At 43.7% G+C, this 21,787-nt stretch overlaps 2 protein-coding genes across 2 annotated transcripts in view; one reads left to right on the forward strand and one right to left on the reverse strand.

Moving 5' to 3' along the window:
- DCX (doublecortin) overlaps positions 1–21,787 on the forward strand; it is a 113,000-nt gene that overhangs the window by 3,211 nt on the left and 88,002 nt on the right. The gene's annotated exons all lie outside the window — the stretch shown is intronic.
- SERTM2 (serine rich and transmembrane domain containing 2) lies at positions 8,404–14,402 on the reverse strand. The gene is made up of 2 exons (XM_061362008.1): positions 13,933–14,402; positions 8,404–10,715 (listed from the first exon to the last, which is right to left on the reverse strand). The coding sequence occupies exon 2, from the start codon at positions 10,138–10,140 to the stop codon at positions 9,859–9,861; it is 282 nt and encodes a 93-aa protein (XP_061217992.1). The 5' UTR covers positions 10,141–10,715; positions 13,933–14,402; the 3' UTR covers positions 8,404–9,858.

Here is a 21,787-nt window from a genome sequence, read left to right on the forward strand (position 1 = left end):
AACTATATGTATCTTTTTATTATTCCTGTTTTGCTGAATATTCAAACAATGTCATGATTCTTTCAGACCTAACTTCTGGAAGCTCAGAGCTTACTAATTTATGGAAGTGCTGCTGGTCTTTGTCCTGCCCATGAAGCAGGTCACCTCTGAACTGGGACATAGCATACACTGTGTTTCAATGCTTGTTACAGGAGTGTGGCTCAACTGGCTCTTGAGCTGGATCTTTACTGATGCGTGATGCCTGTAAGGGTAAAATGCTCACATTAAAGAACCAGAAAATGGGCTTCATATCACATAAAATTTTTCAAAACTGGTAATTTCTAGTAAGTGGTGGGGATATTTGGGAGATTGTAAAGGAAGTCATGGGAAGAATGATTGCAAAACAGGCTGGTATGCAAACATAGGAGGGAGTCTGAGTCTGTCTCTGTGAACACTCGATCTGGTGATGTCTCCTGGCAACTCCCTTCAGCCCCCCAGCGAACCTCTGCCTGTGACAGTCTGGCACCAGTCCATGCTGTCTGTGGAAAACACACGCCACTATTCCTTGCCTACTGGCCACTAGTAAACACCTCCACAGCAAAGCACTGTGGAATGTCCTGCCATTCCATATTCCTGCATAATCCCTCTAACAACCAAATGTATTAAAAATTAATTTTCATCCAGGCAAGTCAGACTCCCTGAAATCAAGCTGTGTTCTCTGAAGGCAGCAAATCCTGAGGTGCCTGGCTTGCATTTTTACAAGAACTGGGATAAACTTTGTGTTTCAGTTATTCTTTTTGATGTGCATTTTTGAAGGAAATATTATACTCAAGTAAACCAACAGCTTTAGAAGCATCACCAGCAGGTCAAGGGAAGGTATTCTCCCCCTCTACTCTGCCCTGATGAGACCCCCTCTGCAGTCCTGCATCCAGCCCTGAGGCCCCCATCATAAGAAGGACTTGGAGCTGTTGAAGAGAGTCCACGGGAGGCCATGGACATACTGTGAGGACTGGAACAACTCTCCTCTGGAGACATGCTGAGGGAGCTGGGCTGGTTCAGCCTGGAGAACAGAAGGCCCCTTAAGGGGAGACCTTAAAACATTCTTCCAGTACCTGAAGGGGGCCTACAAGAAATCTGGAGAGGGGCTTTTGACAAGGGCAGTTAGTGACAGGAAAAGAGTGAATAGCTTTAACCTGACAGGAGAGATTTAGAGAAGATACTAGGAAGAAGTTCTTCACTGTGAAGGTTGTATGAACCTGTTCGTGTTGCCCAGAGAAGCCCAGAGACACCTAAGTCAGAGCACTGATCAAGTATGTAGACTAGCTGAATATACCTACAACTAATGAAAAGCTACTCTGATTCCGCCTAAGAAAACGGAAGAGCACGGGTGCTGGGCAAACATGATCAGTGGTGTTCATACCAGTAGAGGGCTGCCTGCATACACTGCATCCAGGAGACTGAAAGGTATCAAGCATGCAGGCTCCTTTCTGCTTCTTTTCAGCATAGTATTCGCATCTTTACATTTGCAATGCCCGTTTTTTCTTCCCGAGCTGGCTCTCAAAACCAAAGTGAAATAGTGAAATCATATGAGATTCATTTCCCAGGCGATGAACACAGACGTGCACAGGGCCTGAAACATGGAATGATGTTTCATGTGCTGAGCTGCTTGTTTCTAGCAAGCCCTGTTCAGAGGAACAGCACCGTCTGCATCATTCCTAAGCTTTTACAGCAGCAGTAGGGGTGCTAATAGCAGCGACGATGTTGTGATTAATTTCTCTCTCCTTTTTGTTTGTATTAATAAGGTGCAAGCTGATTATTTACAGTCTACTTTCCATTAGACATGAGGGCTGGATGTAGCCACTAGATACAGACCACTGAGATCCAGCTCAGAGATTCTGTAACAGCTCTGTCTGCGCCACCATTATTTTTGTTTGTATGTTTATATAGCAGTGAATCACAGTGAGAAGAATCAATACCAGAACATCTCTGCTTGCCTGCATTTCTTGTTTATGGCCTTTTATTTACCACCAGAAATGCTGGAAATATTTTATGCAGAGGCAAACCAGAGGATTAATATTCATGTGGTACGTTTCATAAGGAGGTGAAGATAAAAAATTGTGGCCTTTATTTTTTAATGTTCTAAGGATGCATGCAGAGAACTGCCTAAGAGAGACATATAGTCATGTTTTGAGTGTGTGTGCCTGTGCACTTTACAAGTGTATATTCTTATTTAGGTATCAACATGTAATGGTGCATCTTCTCTCATGATCTCTTGCATCATGCTTCCAAGATAAATAATAAATAATCTTTCTAGAACTCACTGAGAAATATTGAACTAGATTCATCCCAGGTGTAAATTAACTGACTTAGATCTAAAACAGAACTCAGGATTACATTTGGGAGAGCCATTATTGCTGCATGCACTGATGTCAAAACAAGACTGTTTAACTTTGTATTGTCCCCAGAGAAAACTTTGCTGAACTCACAGTAATCCTCTTTGTTGCACCCTGTAGCATACGTAGGCATAGCCACCTGTACTTCCATTTACAGTAACATTGTAGTTGTGCTTCTACTTACAGTAACACCGCCTTTCTGTTTCCCTGATGAAACTAAGAGACATTTGGATACTAAATATGACTGTTCATATGAGGCTTTGTGTGCCAATATTTCTTGTTAGCAGCACACTACAAAGCACTGTTTTTGTCACTGTGCCATATTAAAATGGTGATTCATGGTTAAATCAGTCCAAATGAAGGGCCTTGGTTTTGATTTGTCTGATTTTGTCAGTCAGATTGGGTTGACAGCTGAGGGTAGATAGAGATCTTTAATTGATACAAAAGTGAGGTGAAACTTTCAGGTCAGCTTTCCTTTGTCTTGTGTGGGAGGTGGAATTGTGGCAGAGAATATTCTTCATGCTTCACAGCACGGTCCTTTTGGTAATGGCTCTGAGCTTTCATTGGAGATATGGGCAGTTAGTTGGCCATCAGAACCTGGAGGGAGGATACTTGCAGGTTCCTGGGCACCAGGTTGCTATCAGACAATGTTGAACTTGACCCAGTGCCTTTGCCATGAAGCATATAATGCTCTTTTTCTGTCCCTTATCAAAGGGATATAATTGCCTGGCAGCACCCACAGTTGATAAGGTGACACCTCTGGCATAACTAGTAAAATAAGTTAATAGTTCTAAATGTAATGAGCTTTGATAGTGAAGAAATGATTCATGCATAAGATCAGAAGAAAACATCTTCTGAAGCAGACAGTGTCCCATTTGCCTCCAGGACCTTTGATTTCTGTCTTGATAGGCAAAATCATTCCCTTTGGTTTCCCTGAACCTGGAATTCTGTTTTTTATTTTGTGAGGCAGTGACCTGGGGAGGATTCAGGTGAAATCTTCATTGATTCTGAGCCTGGTATTGCACAAGGTACTGCTGGGATATAGTGCAGGTCTCTTTCTGTTTTCTGTTTGTGAACAACCTACCCCAAGGTGCTCATTAGCCAGAAGAACTGCATATACACAGAGAACTGTTTTGTTCCTCCGTAAAAATACAGTTGTTGCAGAGGTGACTTTAACTGATTGACCTGATCCTGAGCATCCTGGTCTTCTGAAATCAGCAAGGCAATAGAAAAACCTTGTGAGATTGCTCTTTTTAATCTAAGAACTAACTACAAATATCTGGTTAATTCCTAACAACACCCATCCTCTTTAATAAAGATTTGTTAGATGCAGTAAAACCATTTAAATATCTGTATCTTTCACAAAATCTGGCCACTTATTGCTTGTATTCAACAAGATCTGTCTTTGGTGGTTGGTACCTCTGGTTTATGATTATAATCAGCTGTTTTCTTGCCCTGTGTATTCTGTAGGCTGGAAGAAATTCTTTTGTGCACCTAACTGACATACAGATGTGATTTCTGCCATGCCAAGTGTTTCTTTTCTCACTTGAGTCCAGTGATGTCTGAATAAAGGCCATGAGGCAAAGCGTGGCTGGATGTTATCTGTTGCTTCTGAGACCAGGCAATGCAAATGCCACTGATCTTAAATGTTCTTTGGGACATTTTATTTTTCTCAGAGGAAGAAGGCTCACATCAGATTTCTTAGATGGATAAAGTCTTGAGGATATTTGTGGGTACTACATAATAACGATACATCAGTTTTAAATTGAACACTGTGCTTCAGAAGTGACTGCAATAAGAGGAATCAGCATGGTCTCCATGGGTTTATGTAACAAAAATGAACACCAATTACAGTGCAGTTTTTCCGCTGGGATTTAGCCCATCATTTTGTCTAATTATGGTATGAATCCCACACTGGAGAAAACCCTGCTTCTGTAAAGAACTAATTCCCTCTAGAAATGCTAAAAATCTTAAAGAACTCTAATTAGAATACATTTCTCAATAGACAGAGAGAAGCAGAGCTAGAGCCTGTGCCAGCCACTTACCACAGCAAAAAACACAGGAGAAGATGAAGGACTACCCTGAGAGACAAAGAGGGAATGGCAAGTAATTTGTATAAACTTCCCTCATTCTTCATCTAGGCTTGTACTAAATAAATAGCATGACGGATCTGTTCCTTAAAGCGTTACTGTCAATGGAGAGTTGATAGATTTCTTGACATATACTCAAGTAATAATGTTGGACTAGAGACACTTCAAGAGAAAAGGGCTGAAAACAAGTTCTATGATACTCCTAAGTTCTGAGACACTCCAAACTAATGTGGCTACCCAGACTTCTTAGGCATGCAGTTAGCTTTGTGTATTGTAGTTCCTGTCACCAAGCATGTTACATCATAAACTGGGTTGCCTGTGGTGGAAAAGGGAAAACCCTCTGATTTCCTCACTTCCAGACCTATTCTTCAGGCCAAGTTCCAACATTGATTTGATCGGATTTCTGCAAATCTGAAATAGTTCATTAAGCTGCAGAGCTCTATTGGGCATTGTTCGAAAGACTGCAGAATGGCAAAAAAGCAGAGAGAAGAGCTGCAGGGCTTTTTCATCACAGCAAAGGATGGTTGTAGATGAGCATGACAAAGAATAGGCTGTGGTCACTCCAGGATGAGATAACCACACATACACATTGAAATGGCCTAAAAGGCCTTCCCCATCTGTCTGGTGAAATTGAGTTCAAACTCCAATTTTCATTCAATTGAATGGTCTCACATCCTTCTTAACACTAAATGAAAGATCTTTCAGACTCATGAGAAGGCAGAAACAGCTTTCCCAAGAGGAGAAGTGCAGGTTGCATTTATTTACAGATGGGTCTACTAAGAAAAATGAAAACAAATGATGATTACTGCTGCAAGATGATGCCTTGAGAGGTGGAAATAGCTGCATCTAATCACCTGAGGGACAGACAGCAGCTCTCACTGCTTCCTGGCCATGGAGACGTTTGTTTGCAGTGTTTGTCTTTCCTTGTGGGAAACAACTGAGAGAATTTTATACACCCACAAAGACAAAATCTGCAGAAACGAGACAAAACCTCCCAGGCTTCCTGCATCAGCACTGCAGTCAAACCATGTGATAACAGGTCAGGAAAGGTGGTTGGCTTCTCCTCATTTTTACCTTTAAATTACATCAAAGGAAATGTGACTTTACAAATGTAAACATTTTATTTAGATAATTTCTTCCTGTCAGTTTCCTGTGTAAGTGGTTCACACAGTGATATGCAGAGGTAAATGGAAGGAGAAGCACATGGGACATGCACAGAGATAAACTGGGTATAGCTCAACTGCATTTGCTGTATCTGAACTCAGTGAAAGGAACTGCTTGTTGAATAGTCCCATAGTCTGTCAGCATCCCAAAGTCTTTCGCTGGCAGTGCATCCCTGTGGCTGAATGGAGAAGGTGATGAATTCACTAAATAGTCATATTTGCTTCCAATGTGTAAGACAGGAGGAAAGCTGGGAACAAACTGTCTTGTTTCAAGTAATACTTTACACAGATGCCCCCCAAAGCCAACAATTACTTTGAAATGAGTGGCACTGCTCGAGCCTATTTCTGCATATGAGCTGGTCCCTCAGATCCACACATGGGAGTGGCACAGAGCAGTGACCATTGATAGTAGCATGTCTCTTTATTTTGTAAGCACCCCCAATTCTCTGTAGCAGATGGACAAGTGAGAAGGAAACAGACTGATGGAGGGGAAGGGTATGGAACCTGCAGTTCTCCAAGATCCAGCAAATCCATGCAGAAGTTCCAGTAGCCACTCCGCATAGCTAGAGAATGCGAAAGTCCATGAAGTCCCACTCAGCAAACACAGATCAATGCATCCAGCAGTCTCTTTTCTCAGTGATGTCAGGTCTTGGACATTACAAATGAGAATGAAAAGGGAGAAAAGACATTCTTTTATTTCTCAGTGAGAAAGGCTTTAAAATCTGCTGGCATTGTACAATCAGATGAGGCACTCTGAGTGCCTCTGGGACTGTCGATATATCAAGTGGGACAGAAACTTTGTGTGAAATGAAGCTTTAGAAAGGAAAACTTGTGTTGATAGGGCTGCCTTTCCTTAGCAGTATTACATAGAAATACACAGTCTGCTCAAAGATCCCATGTGATAAAATGTAATCATATACAAAGTGGTTACTTTTTTATTTACAGTATATTTATTGAATAAGTTTTAAAGGGCTGTGAGACTCTTCTGAATTAACATTCTTTAGTATGAAGGAAAGAAACACAGTCTTGACATCTGCCTCTGGTGGCTTTTCAGCTGAGGTCAGAGCAAGCAGAATTTGGGTCCCAACTTAAATTCTGATACTATCATTTCCCGTTAGTAGAGCTGATGTTTATGTCAATATTTGAATCTGTCCTGCAGCTTCTTCGAAATAAGGTTTTTCCAGTGATAGTTGTGCTGGCTCATGTGGTTTAGTTGCTGATTTAATATGTTAGAACATTTATGTTCTAAATTGTAGCTTTTGAACGGCACATCAGAAAAATTAAGCAGTTATACAGGACAAGAGAGATGTTGAGCCTGGGCTAGTCTGCTTCCTGATGGCTGAATGAGTGACAGATACCAAGCCAACTTGATCTGCATAGATTTTTCTTACATTTAAATGTCATTAACTAACTCAGCAGCTGTCTGTCTTAGTTGGATTAATATCCAAATTATCACACAGAATTTGTGCTCTTGTGCAGTACTGAGAGTAGCGCTCCCTGAGGAGCCAATATTTAGATGGGGTGTGAAGCCACCATCCCACCTAGTGATACCTGTGTATTATCCCTGTGGCAGAAAGCTCAAGGGCAACCTGACTTCTGGCTTCCTTTCCAGGTAAACACAGGCAAGCATGGCATGCAGATATTGCTGAGAGCATGTTTGCTGTATGCCCTTAGAATCATAGAATCACAGAATCAACTAGGTTGGAAAAGACCTTTAAGATCATTAAGTCCAACTGTTCCCCAGCACTGGGAAGACCACCAGTAAACCATGTCACTGAGGGCCTTGTCTACACAGCTTATGAACACTTCCAGGGGTGGTGACTCCACCACTGCTCCATATTCTAATGCCTGATTGCCCTCTTGGTGAAGAACTTGTGCCTAATATCAGTCTAAACTTCCCTTGGCTCAGCTTGAAGCTGTTTCCTCTTGTCCTATCACTTGGGAGCAGAGACTGACCCCCACCTTGCTCCATCCTCCTTTCAAGTAGCTGTAGAGAGTGATAAAGTCCTCCCTTAGCCTTCTTTTCTCCATACTACCCCCCCCAGGTCCCTCAGCTGTTCGCCATCATACTTGTGCTCCAGGCCCTTCCCCAGCTCCATTGCCCTTCTCTGGCCCTGCTCCAGCACCTCAATGTCTCTAGTAGTGGGGGCCCCAGAACTGACACAGGATTTGAGGTGCAGCCTCACCAGTGCCCAGTACAGGAGGACAATCACTGCCTTGGCCCTGCTGCCATGCTCGTGCTAATGCAGGCCAGGATGCTGTTGGCCTTCTTGGCTGCCTGGGCACAAGCTGCTCATGTTCAGCTCCATCAGCCAGCACCCCCAGGTCCTTTTCCATGAGCAGCTTTCCAGCCGCTCTTCCCCAGGTCTGGAGCATTGCAGTTGTTGTGCTATTTCACAGATTAAACCTGCTTATGTGTGGTCAATGGAGTATAAAAGGTGCTATTCTAAATAAGGAAGCAATTTTTAAAGTTTCGTACTAAATGTATCACTGAGAAAATACTAGTCCTGCCTGTGGACCAACTGTATCCAGTATGAATGTTACTTATCATTCTGTTCGCCACACAAACACAATCAGCTATAAAAGCCAAACCAAACAGCTCACCCATATACAGACTTTTAAATGTAAATAAAGAACCTGTTGTACACAAAGCATTTGAGAAGCAGTTTCTTGTTACTAATACAAGTCCATGGAATCAGTGTCTTCTCTAATTTTAGCATTGGTTTTGTGTGAGATTTTATGCTTTCCAAGCCCTTGGAAATTTCCCTTATTGGAAAATAAGTGTATATAAATGTGGAAAGCACACAGGGCTTGTATAGCTAAGCCAGAATGAGACTGCAATAAAGAAGATGGGTAAAAATCATGCCTTGTAAACACGTAGCTCAATCAATCTTGCCCAAGGTTTGTCTGTAAGAGGCAGTGACTCTCCCAGCAGTAACATGCTGTATTTGATTCCATCTTTCCCATCCACAGAAGCAAAGTCTGTCTCTGGCCATCAGTCAGAGGTGAGAGGACTGGGTCAGATTATCATTTCATAAATGTAAGGAAACATTTTTTTTCCTCACTGTTCCAAATGATCTGCCAGGATATTTGAATCTAGTGCTATCTTTTAGTGCTCAGTGAGTTAACTTTCCATCTACTTGTTCCCTATTAGTCTATGTCCAAAGCTGTTCACCCTATTCATTATTGCAGTGCCAGGCCCTGGCGTTTCTTCAACTTTCTTTGGAGGAAAACAAATGAAAAGTGAAAAAGCTTTGGCAGACCTGGTCTGCCTTTTGAGGAAGAAAACCCAACATGAGTACGAGAGGACATGGGATTATGAATTTGGGTCTGTTTAGGAGAATGATGTCCATTTGACTCACACTTCACATTGCATTTTAATTACTGAGTGACACTTGGGAGGCTAAACGGCATGAACATGATTATATTCACCTCAGTTATCTAATGGAGAACAAAGGCAAAGAGAGGTAGAATGTCTTTTAACAGGTTTTTTTTCTCCTGGTGCTCATTTCCTGCTGACACTTTCTTTTGATTTTCAACCTTTGTTCAATTTTATTTTTATTTTCTTTCCTCTTTTAAAAGTTCTGTCTCTTTCTGATATCTGGAATGCAGCTCTTCCCTGTGTGGTTTTTAATGTCAGGAAGCAATACATCCAGCAGGTGATGACACATTTGTATACTTCTGAAACTCTGCCGTGTAAATCTGCCAATCAAGTGGGAAAAAAGCAGTTTATGGTTTTCCTTCTTGAATGGGATAAATGCCTGAGAATTTCCAAACCACTGATAATTTCTGTCCATGTCCCATGGGCTTTTCCTGTTTACGCCACTTTCTTAATTCAACTCTTCACAAGGAATTTAAGGGCAGAGAGAGAAGTCAGCAAATCCAGGCTCCAGAACACATTCTGGTACATGTCTCTCTGGGTTTTTTGGCTGTTGTTGCGACTTCTACCATTTTCTGCAAGGCCTTTTGGAGGGATAGAAGGCTTTCCTAACAGCAGGTTTCTGTAATGTCAGTTTTACCGAGGCTGTTGCACACACATTGTGTGTAGTGTCAACAGCCAGTGGGCCCCAGCCAGTCAGTCTGAGCTGCCTGACACTCTCCAGATGCTCTGTGCTGCTGTTGATGGTTGTGCAGTAAGTTCTAGGGCTCAACAGACAGGCAGATTCTTTCCACCACCATTTTGCAGAACAAAACATGTTTCACAAGCACAGAGGCTTTTTTGCTTTGGGGTCTCTAAGTGGTAGGAATCCTGCTGTGCATTTCCACATCTGTGAACTGCTGGACTGTATTCTCAGTGCTCTCCGGAGATGTGGTGATTGGGGCAATAACATGCTTCAGGCGCAAGAGCATGGAGAAAAGCAATATGAGAAGGATAGCCAGAAGTGTTAGAAACAATCCCACATACACATAGAGGCTGGAATACTTATCTGCTCTTGTGCCTGCTTCTGTAGCCAGAGTTGGAAAGTGGACACGGCCAGTCAGGTTCCCACGGAATTTGAAATAAAGCTCAGTCATTGCTCTCTGTCACCTTTGGTCCATTTTCACCATTTACTTTCAGGTTTGCTGTCTTCTCTTACCAGACTCACCAGGGAGGTCAAGAGAGGAAACTTAGGATACACGATGGCTTCAGCAAGAACTGTTCCATCCTCTTCATCCCAAGACTGCTGATTCACACAGTTAAGCAGATTGCATGATATAGGCCTTTTCAACTCATTTTGTCATTTACAACGACAACAAGCATTAGACTTATATTTTGTATCTGGCTTTTATTTTGTCTTGAAAATGCTTTGGTCCTTCTTTTGGTAGGCCACCTCCTTTGGTAGGTGAAAAGCTTTGGTCCTTCTCTCAAACTGAACTGCAAAGGTTTGCACAGCTCTGGTCTTTGCAGGTGCTGTTTTCCAGTCAGTCAGCTTTCTGCCAGATTCTCCTACAGCATGTCGTTTGTCCTTGCATGAGCTGGGGAAGGTTGTTGTCTGCTTTGCTAGACTGCTGGGGGGAGTCTCTTCTCTCCTAATCCAGAGCTATTGATACATGCTTAAAGAGTATGGAGTTTTGAGTTTCTTGTTAGGAACACGCAAAAAGTTGACTTTCTAAAAGGGAAAAAATGAGAGAGAGAGAGAAATGAAACCAGGTATCGAAATAGCAAAGCAAATATATGTGGTATCTTCTGAACAAATAAGAAAACCCTCACCTGCTCCTGTGAGACACCTTATGATCAGGAGGAGCACTGAGTATTTAACTTTAGAGAAAGACCTAATTGTTAAGGTCTCTTCTTTACTAGCACTCACTACTTATGGGTAGGAGAAGGCCCCACAGTCTATGGAATTAGATGTCACAGAGGAAGGGGAGATATGAATCCAGCCAGTGTCTTCCACCATGTGTGTCTCATCCATTATTTACCAGGACCCTCTGTTTCTGAGACAGGGTGCCCCAGGCAGGCATCCAGAGCTCTACCTGTTCTTCTGGGGCAACTCTGTCACAGGATGTGATGCTCCACTTACTGCTTGAGAGCAGAACTTCCTAGAAATGGGAGAAATCTTAATGTTTTAGCATTTTCAGTTCTTTTAGCTGGAAACACAGAGTGTAAATGCCAAAATTTCATAGCAAATGGTGCATCCAAAAGCATCATGTTCTGCTTTTTTGGTTTTAGCTGAAACAAAAATGGTAACGCTGAAACAAAAGTGATGCAGTCATTTGTAGTGCTCACTACATATATGCCTACATGAGATGTGAATGTAGTAATATTAATATGGTAATATACTATAGTAGTCAGATTAAAATGAAGCATTAGGTCAAAATGATAAAAACTCCTGATGCTTTTAGATGAAAATTTCATGTAAAAGACATTCTGCTGCAAAACATCATGACTTTCATGAGGCTTCAGCTTGTAAAATGTAGCTGTTTATTGACAATGTTTGGTTGTGTTCTCCCCATGCACCAATGGGAACACCACCTTGCTGTTCTTCAGAGAGAGCTGCTTGAAATCTGGAGGTCTGAGTCATCAAGGGGCTGATATCCAGGTTTTCATTACAAGCAAGACAGCCCTATTTTGGCTCATGTGATAGGAAACATCTGATGTGCTGAGCTGTTGGAGAAGGGACACTGGGGATCGTCTACACTTTACCTCCCAACTCCTGCAACACCTTCTTCAGGAGCAAAGTATCTGAGATAACAGCGATGCAATTTAGGGACTATTGGCCTAGATCCTGCTTAGTAAAAGGCTGTCTAAACTGGGCCAAATTGCTGATGGAAAAACTTGCCTAGGGACTTGACTTCTGCAGTCCCTGTGGGGGCAGTGGAGTCTGTGCTGTGCTTTGTGCAGGAAGATGTGGGCAAGCATGGAACGAAACGGCTGCTCAGTACTTTTCCAGGGGCTGACCCAACCCCATTGGCGCCACTTAGTTACACTGGCAGCAGGTTTGGTGCTGATGCAGAAGTGTGACACGCGAAAGTGAAGGCTGTTGTGCAGCCAGGCACTTTTGCTCTCAATTTTAGGGCAGTAAGTGTGATTTTCACACTTTGAACCTAGAAATGGGAATTCTTCCCCTATGAAGAATATTCTTATGTTACACACCAGGTGGGAAATAGAAGGTGAGAAAGTTATTTGCCATATTAAACCTCTGTTTCTACAATATTTCTCTATTGATAATGAAATGCAGTCAGACTGGAATTTGACACTTTTGTGGGTTCAAGTACAGAGCAGTGTCTTTGCCCATCTCCTCTGCTATCTTCCTGAGAGCAAAAGCCAGATCTCGTTTCTCTCCTTAAGGAGCAGGGAGCCTAATGGCTTTACATACTTTATAACATTAGACTGCACAACACTGAAGACATTAGTCTGAGGTTCAATAATGAACTGCAAACCAAGACATTGAATTAACAAAGTTCAGCTGGGCATTTATTGATAAAAGCAGCAGATTAATAGTAACAAGTGTTAGCAATGGGGAGTTGGCACAGCTTTTTGGTTTTGTAGTCTCAGCTATAGAACTGAGGAGCAATCAACCATTCAGAACATTGAAAGTTGTGGAATTAATGACATCTTTCCCAGAAACGAGCTGCAAATACTTCAGTAGCTCCAGGCAACCCCAAAGATTTTTGCTTTTCAATCTACCAAATTACCTCACTGAGCACATGGGTTTGGGTATTAGATTTACCTTTGCACACTCCCCTTTAAGGAACAGAAGCTTGAAGCTTTGTAGAGATCAAAGTCATGTGGAAGTAAGTTGTACACAAGCTGTGTATAAAGGGGGTCAGCACTGTAACTTTGCATGACTTCGATCACAGGAGGCAAAACCTCACTGGTTTCCTTGGGAAGCCCTCAAGTCCATGGACAGAGATAGTAGAAGTTTGTTACAGAGCACAGCAGCATAACTAGAGCCCACATTCCCTGTGATCTCAGCTGTTGATCAAGGCTTAGTAATCCTTCTCTGGCTGGATAATAGTTTCTGAGATGTGCCAAGCATGCTCAGTGGGTACAGATTGATTCCAAGCAGACACTTCGTTATCAGTTTATGGTTGTTTCTAAGCAAGGATTACAAAACCCCAAACCAATGTATTTCACATCATAACAACAAGTAATGAGAATAGAAGCCTCATACAAAACAACAGAAAGGTTTCTTCTCAGAGTGTGTCACTGAGACAGGAAATTCACAAGCCTTCATGGCACTTAAATCACCATGCTCCCACTGCAGCAATCAGACTTGGGGAGATTCAGGTTCAGGGAGTGTTTATGGAGGCTGCATGGCCCTGTTCTGCACCTCTGTAGGGCACAGACGAGCAGAGAAAGTCAGATTTTCCCCAAAACAGTGTAGCCAGACAGTACAAATGTATTCTGCAACTGCAGAACATGTCTTGTCTTGCCTGCTTGCTTCCTTCAACTCACGTACTCGCTTAAAGTGCCACTTGCAGCAAAGCATCTCTGAGTGCAAACACTATTCTGAGTTCTCTTCTGCTTTTCCACCCAGTGCTCCAAGTGGGACAGACCAGAACAATTACTTCTAGCTTCTCCAAGGCTGTTAGACTGCACTGAACTGGCTGGCAAACACAGAAAGGTTTGAACACACACCGTACCAGGTGTGTTCTGCCTAAGTGACCTTTAGAGAGAAAATTCAGCACTGAAGTGTAAAGTGTTAAAGTATCAATTCCATCCCCGGTTTGCATTTTCTCCAGGGAGAACTTGAGGGAGAGGAAAGGGGGGGTCTCTGCTTTCAGTGAGAGACGGCAGTTTTGCTGTCATGCTGAAGTGCGCGATCGTGTCAGTGTCTCGGCTGTGGTAGTGCATAGGAAGAGAACAGAATAAAGCATAGTTACCTTTCAGAGCAGGCAGGGGTGTTGGAACTAGGCACTAGAGCAGCTGGTGCAGCCCATGAGCTTGCTGATGATTTATCTGGGAACATCTCCTCCCAGGGAGTGGGATTCATGCAGAGGAGGTCTGCTGTCTGATCGCTGGAGTCAGGATATTGTCTGTTCAGCAACAGACACGGCGGGTGCACTTTCTTCTCCTTTGCTGTTGAAGTCGCGCTTTTCGCTGGCAGGCACGGCTCTTCCTCCGGCTCTGGAGATGTCAACTGACAGTCTGACTGAACAGCATCACTGCTGGTGCGCTCCCTCCGCGGGCGATGGGAGAAGGGGGACAAGGAACCTTCCTTTCGGGAGCCTCACCGCTCGGCTGGAAGCAGCCCCCTCCCTGCCCAGCGGTAGGCAGCAGTTCAGCAGGGAGGACGGTGCCGCCCGGGCTGTTTTGCCTCCCGGCGCGGAGGGAAGGGAGGGAGTCGGTGAGCTCTGTTCGCTGAGAAGTTTTGGGCAAGGATCGTCTTAACCCCTTCGTGGTTAGGAGTGGTAAATGAGACTGAGCTCCTAACTGGGGGGTAAGACACGAGCCAGGAAGTCTTTCTCATTTTCTGGAAGGCGGAGAGGGTTTTTGTTTCGTGCCTCTTGGGAAGGGTTACCTGGTGAGCGCTCCTAGGTGGGCTCCTGTCTGAAGCCATGGACAAGTGTCACCTTTCAGCTGAGACCCTCAGCATAGTCCCCAAGCTCTTCAGCACTGGAACTTTGGATGTATTTGTGTCCCTGTGCTTGCTGCTTGGTGTTTGGGGAAGGGCTGTGTGGCTGCTTAAGTTTACGGGTCCTCTCTCCCCTGAGTACTTTGAAACTCTTCATGAATAAGCTTAACCCCAGCTTTGCAATGTTGTGGGCAAAAATGATTTTCACCAGTTTATGAATGTGTGAAGCACAGATCTACCTACAATGAGGCAGAACGAGCAAAGGTTGGGGTGAGAACACAAACCATCCTGATCCCTCTCATTACCACTCCTATTGACCTGCATTTCTTAGCTTCCCCCAGCTGACAAAGTAAGCATGTTTTGTGATCTTGTTCCAGTTATGACACAAATTAGGGTAAACCATATCAAGGAATCACTATAATTTTAGTTTTAGTGTGCATGTTTCAGAAGGGGGAAGGAGGACAAGATTTCCTTTCCCTTCTACAGGGTGGCTGAGTTTGGAAGGCACTGCAGTGACCCCCGGGGTTTCACCAGCAAAGGAGCACAGCTGGACCAATACACAGAGTAGCAGTAGTTTGCAGCTATATTTCACATGTCCATGTCCCTGTGCCTCAGCAGGTAGGTTGGCTGGAAGCATCTCATGGGGTGAAGCTGACCTGCAGGCCCATGCTGGCCACTTGGCTTCCTGTGCCTGGAGGTTTTCTTCTGTGGCCTGTGTTTGGGGCACTGGGAGCAAGGTTCCCCAGTGAAAAGTGAGTCCCACACAGGGGTTTGGGAAAGACAAGTTCATTCTCTCTCTGCCGCTTTCTGTGTGACAAAATAGAGACATTTCATCTCAAAACCCTCTCCTCAGAATTGCTTTCCTCTCTGGTCCCCCATGGCCACAGCTTGAGCTGAGGGGCCAAAGGGTAATGAAATCCAGATCTACACAACTCTTTCATCCTCCTGGGGTGGAGGGTATTATAAATCCATCTCTCACAGGTCTCTTCAATCTCTGGAGCTCACAAGCACAGTGTATTATTGCAGTGCAGCACTATTTAGGTAAATAAAACATAGCCCCTGGAAAAAATACCATTCCTCCATGCTCTCTGGGTGGGGTGGACTCTCTGAACACTGAGACTTATCAGGCAGCTTTGCTGATTTTCTTTCACATTTCCTTTGTTGTATTATCATGTGCAGTGCCCAGTAGTGCAGTCTATGCCATAATTCCCTGCTATAGGAATGAAAGTATTGATAAAGCAGAGGGAAGACCATGTGTATTTCCCCCTGGAATCTGTACAACTACTACTTTACCAACAAACTACTTGAGAGCACCTCTAAACTCTGGGTATGGGGCCTCTTATTTAAGAAGAAACAAGTGAGAGCAGTATTTAACCAGGAATTATGTTGCTGGTTGAGTTACAAGAGGCAGAAGAGAGACAGAATGTGCTGAAATCCTGCAGCCCTGCTTTCTATACAATGCTAATGAGCAGTGCTGAAATGAAAGGCTCCCTCCCTGGCCATGCCATCCAGCTCCTCTGCTCAGCTCTTTTCCCCTTTGTTGATTTTGCAGTAAATGATCTCTCCCTTTTGTAGGATCAAGCTGCTGTTTGCTGGATGGGTACATTAGATTTCTTGTTCCCTTTGTAGCAGGGTATAATAAAGACAGATGAGTTTTAGATAATGCCACAATTTCTACCAGCTGAGGGTGATGAATGCTTGGCTAAAAGACTGCTGGATTCCTGAATGGTTGACAAGTATGGAAGGCTTTATCTGTATGTAAATTTTTTGGCCAATCCGTGACAAATGGGGTTGCACAAATTTGAGTGCACACAAAAAGGTGTACAAATTCCCTTGGAAATACACAGATACAAACCCAGTGAGAGTCATTTTTCAAGCAGCCATTAAGAATTCTGGGGAAAAGAAAGGAGTTTGTTAGGTTCTTCCCTTTGCATTATTTCATCTGCATCTCAAAGTCTGTGTCTGCTAATATATATAACATCTCATAATAGTCCCCCACTGGTCTTCAAGTGAAATGTGGCTTTAACAAAGAGCAAAAAAAAGATCTGTGAATGAGTTAGTGAGTTAGTTAGTATAGAGTATAATCTATAGGGATTCTTTTGTTATCCAAATTCACAAATCCTATGAACACATGCTTTGGCTCTTTACAAAACTGCATTTCAGTGACTGGAGAAATTGCTGTCCCTTTCATAGCAGACACATCCCAGAATGGTTTCTTCAAGCCCTCAGCTGTAAAGATCTTCCATTATTTGAGGATGTTCATAGTGGAAGAGGGTGCAGGGCCAAGCAGGGGCCTCTTTTGCTAATGCAGATGCTGTATGTTGAACTTGGGAAAGAGGCACAATTTAGTAGGTGCCTGTGCACATGTCAAAAATGACAGAGAAAACAGAAGCAGTGGTTGAGTTTGTAGTATTAAGGGCAGAAAGTGTGTTAAATTATGTCTGAAGCATATTCTGTGTTTGGACATATTTTCCACATGTTGTTTAGAGGTTACAGTTAATGACAACTGATTATTTCTCCATTATTCTCCTCTTTCCTCCTGTTAAAACAATTCTTCTCCTTTGCCTATGTGGTTAATCCCTGCCTGGAGCAGAGTTTGGCTGACAGAGCTGTTGCACTGAACTAAGGCAGATTGGCTTGCCTGGAGTTACACTGGCTTTCAAAGGTCTTAGGGGGAGTTCACCCGCTTCCCCTGAGAGCACTGCTAGAAGCCTGCACCAGATGGCTTCGAAATCAGCTCAGCGCTATCAACTTGTAGTATTCATTACTTATGGCAGTCGTAATCATACTTAGCACTTCTGTATTTTCAAGACACTTCACATTTACACAGTCCCTCAGTGAGATACAGTCGAACAGCGTTTAAGGGAACTGCCAAGCATCCACATTTTTACCTTTTGTGGCTGTTAAGGCTTTGTAGCTCTGCAGCATAGCTACTCATGAGACATCTTGAAGAGTTGCCCAGCCCCTTTCTAGCCTTAGAGGCTACAAGATCAAACTCCTGTGGTGCTCAGCTGATGTTAGATATGTCACATGCAAAAAGACCTGTCCTTTACCTTTCCTGCCTTCCTTACCCCTGCCCTGGTCATTGCAGAGGTGCTGGGAGGCCCCTTGCTGCCGTGAGGACAGTTAGACAACTGGAACTGCCTGAGATGGTTGCTTGGGGACTTCTTCTTCCAAAGATCATGATGGTTCCTGACCAGTACAAGTGCTATAAAGAAGAGGGTAGGCCGCTATGGAAGAGGTGCTGAAGCAAGTGACAGCACTTAGAGGTGTTTGTCGTGGCAGAGTGGAATCTGTCATAAATATGGTTTTGGTTTAATGTATTTTGTCTTTATAGCCATGGTACTGAGTGGCAGATGGTCTATACCACAAGCAGGCTTGTGGAACACACAAAACATTATGTTACAGTAGGTTTTGAATCAAGGGTCTCTAATGAATGTTTGGACATTCAAACATATAGTGCTCATCAGATTTGTATGAAGCAGGTCTAGCAGCCATCAGCTTTAAGGGAGAAATCCCATAGTTCATGGGATTGCAACTTTGAAAGCAAATAAAGTTGTCTGTAGCTCGTTTCTTGAAGGGCCCCGAGAAAAGGTACTGGCTTCTCTCTGTCTCACTTCTTTCTGTTCTGAAAAGGGAATATTCATTTGTACCTCACCCCTAAAAGTAATCTGTCAGCACTGAGTGCTACGTGAATGCATGTAGTCATGTGCCTGCTGCTCCAGCATTCCCTCTCTGCATTCCCACACTGGCTTGTTTTGTCCAGTCCAGTGTATCTGCAAATGCTTATGTGTTTGGACTAAAAGGGTCTTGTTGCTTTGAAAGGCTTCGGGCTGTTTTGACAGTTTGGATTTGTTTTGAACTTCATCAGAAATATTGCAATGCTTCAGTTTATTTATAGAAACTTACTCTCTCCCATAGATAACCGAGGAAATCCAGCCTGGTCTGATGTTAATCCTAAATTTTAGGAACATTTCTAATTTGATTTACTGTTACCAGTGAAGGGCTACGTTGTCCTACACAGAATTCTGTCTGGAACAGTTCTAAACTTCATTTTCTTGAGTGAGCTTGTGAGAAGGCATTGCAGGTCCCCAGAACGGTGTTAACACCACTCACAGAGGAGAATTCCAGTGCTCTAGATATGTCAGTGAGAAGCAGCTCAGGAAGGGCCAACTGGCAATGAGCAGGGTCGTATAGACAACCCTGGGAGCAAAGAGCTAAAAAGCAGGTTCCACCTGGATCCAAACTGGAAATACATGTCAGCCAGCCTCCATCAAGGTCCTGCACAGGTCCCTGTGGGCCTTGACAAAAAATTAGTTGAACAATGACTAAGGGACATAACTTAAAACAGATCCTGTCGTCTCCAGCCCATGCTCTGGAATATTATTTCTGAAGTAGGTCAGTTCTTGCAGCAGTGCCTATTTCTAGGAAGTTCAGCACAGCTTTTAGACTCAAAGCTTCAAGTGAGTCTGGAGAGGCTTTCAGATGTGCTGATCATCTGCTTTTGGCTGGCCAGTTGCTAAGATACAAACCAAGAGGTGCTCACTTGCATGACAGTGGGCCACTCTGGTTTAGTCACTTCAAATGTTGTCTGAAACTGTGGCTGTTCTTGAGGGAGCCTAAAAAACTACCTGTTCATTTTGTTATTTCCATCTCATTTCCCCACTGCATGACTCCATGCTCTGCCTGTGGACAGCATTGCCTTCAGTGTTACTACTAGTCCGTGGACAAGTGGTTGAACTGCTCATGAGCTACTGGACATGCCGCAAAGCACATCTCAGCCCACCCAGAGCTGGGCTTCTCTGTGAGCAAAGAGCCCTTTGACTCCTGTGGGCTTGTCCTGGGTTCAGCAGTAGCAGTCATTTTTTCTCCTTCTTAGTAGCTGGTGCAGTGCTGTGGTTTTGACTTTCAGCCTGGGAACAGCACTGATAACACCGATGTTTTTAGTTGCTGCTCAGTAATGTTTAGTCTGACCAAGGACTTTGTGAGTATCATGTTGTGCCAGGGAGGAGGGGAAGAGGGGAGAAAGGAGAGACAGGACACCTGACCCAAACTAACCAAAGAGGTATTCCATACCACAGCACCTCAGGCCCACTATATAAACTGGGGGCAGTTACCCAGAAGGGCTAGATCACTGCTTCGTTGGGCTGGGTATCGGTCAGCGGGTGGTGAGCGGTTGTATTCTCTTCCCTTGTTATTTCCCTGATCATTACTATTATTGGTGGCAGCAGCAGGGGTTTGTGTTATACCTTAGTTACTGGACTGCTCTTATCTCAGCCCATGGGAGTTACATTCTTTAGATTCTCCTCCCCATCCCTCAGGGGGGCGGAGGGGGGAAGGTGGGGAGAGAGAGACTGCATTGCTTCTGATTTACAGCTGGGCTTAAACCATGACAGGGCTTCACACAGGTTCCTGCCTGCAGGAATAGTTTGTAGGATTAAGGTTTAGATGTGATTCCCTGAAAGGTGCTTTTCACAGCACAGATGAGGTGAGGAAGGGCTCAGCTATAATCACACACGTTAAAAGTGTACCTCTTCTGCTACAGTCAGGGGTACCACCTGAACTTGCCAGGCAGCACTGTGCCTACAATGCTGATCAGTAAAAGGCTTTTTCTTCAGAGACCAAATCCTGAGCAGAACCATCCTAAAGCTGGTGTCCACTGTTATGCAGGATGGTATTCTGGTCTCAGCCCAGAGCTCATACGCTCAAGCATTCACTAAATCACTATCGGCAGGCGTCCCTGAGGCGTAACTTCCAGAGCCTTTAACATGTGAACACCTATTCCCTGAATTCTAACCCTCCTAAACCATACCATAGAGCTGAATGCAGAGTGGGTAGAGTGTGGGGAATGCTGGCTGCAAAACAGTGCAGCCCTTCTCTGAAGTCTCTGATGCCTCCTTATTTACATGATTCACAGTTAACAGATGGGCTCATGCCTATACTGGCAGTGGTGATGGGGGGGGGCAGTTCTTCAGTTGCTAGCATTAAATAAGAATCATGACAGTATATTGAATGGAAAACAATTTGTGATGACCCCATTCCATCACTTTTTACTTCTTTGGTTGGTTTGTTTTAATTCCAGTCTTCAAGAATAATATCTTTCTCAGTTCTCATTTACAAAATATGCAGCTGAGAGAACTCTGCCCACCCACATTGACATTTCAGATCTCAGCATTTCCATCCAGGGCTGGATGAACTCTTTCTAAACCTGTTTGGAGGCAACATGGTTGGAATACAGCCATAGATGCAGACACTGCCATCTCTGCTCTGCCACCAGTTTTCACCACTGTTTTGAAGAACAGACAGCATGAAGACAAAGAAAGGAAAACTGCACAGTGTGTGTGTTTGAGTTCCCACTTTGTTTCACTGGAGGCTTCTTTATACAACAATTTTTAGTGTCTACTGCTTTCTACCAAGAGTGGAGACAGGATGTCAGCCCAGACAGACTCTCAGTCTGAGTCATGACACAGCTGCTATACATTTATGGTAAAGCCAAGAGTCTTTCCATTTGATGCCTGTTTTTGTCTAATAGCAGTCACAAGGTCCTTCTTCCCCAGCCTCTGGGTCAGTCACCAAACAAGCTCACTGGGCAGCCTCACTTCGTTATTGTTCATTTTTGGTGAAGCAAAGAATAAATGTCACTGTGTGACTGTGCTTAACTAATGTGCCTAATTATTAATAGTCAGTTTTGGCCCCCTCCCAGCCTATGTGTCACAAAACACATTTCCCTTCTGTCTCTGTGATTAAGTTGTCTGGGAAGCCACTGTTCTGTGAAGTGCCTGCACAAAAACCTTGTTGAACATCCCTTCCTTCTTATCAGAAGAGTGATCCTGTTTTATTTTTAGGATGCTACCAACAAAAGTTGCTTTATTGCTTCTATGGATGAAGACACATTTTCAATATGGACAAAGGTCTCTACCCAGAAGAACTCACCACATGGTTCTCCTGCATGACACACATGAAGTCCTCTGCTTGGTCACCTGGTACTTTTTCTCAGATGTCAAATGCACACAAGACCCTGCCTTGCTCTACAAAGCCTCACTTAAGTCTCACTGATATCAGGGAGGTTTTATCCATGCCAGCTTCTCAAGTCCCAGGCTTTTCTATTGCCTGGGCATCAGCTTTGGAGCTGATTTGACCATTTTGCCACACAGAGGTACTGA

This window comes from Neopsephotus bourkii, unplaced genomic scaffold (genome assembly GCF_033783945.1).
Source record: "Neopsephotus bourkii isolate Nb327-2 ecotype Australia unplaced genomic scaffold, CSIRO-AGI_Nbou_v1 NB_1067, whole genome shotgun sequence".
Taxonomy (NCBI): Eukaryota; Metazoa; Chordata; class Aves; order Psittaciformes; family Psittacidae; genus Neopsephotus; species Neopsephotus bourkii.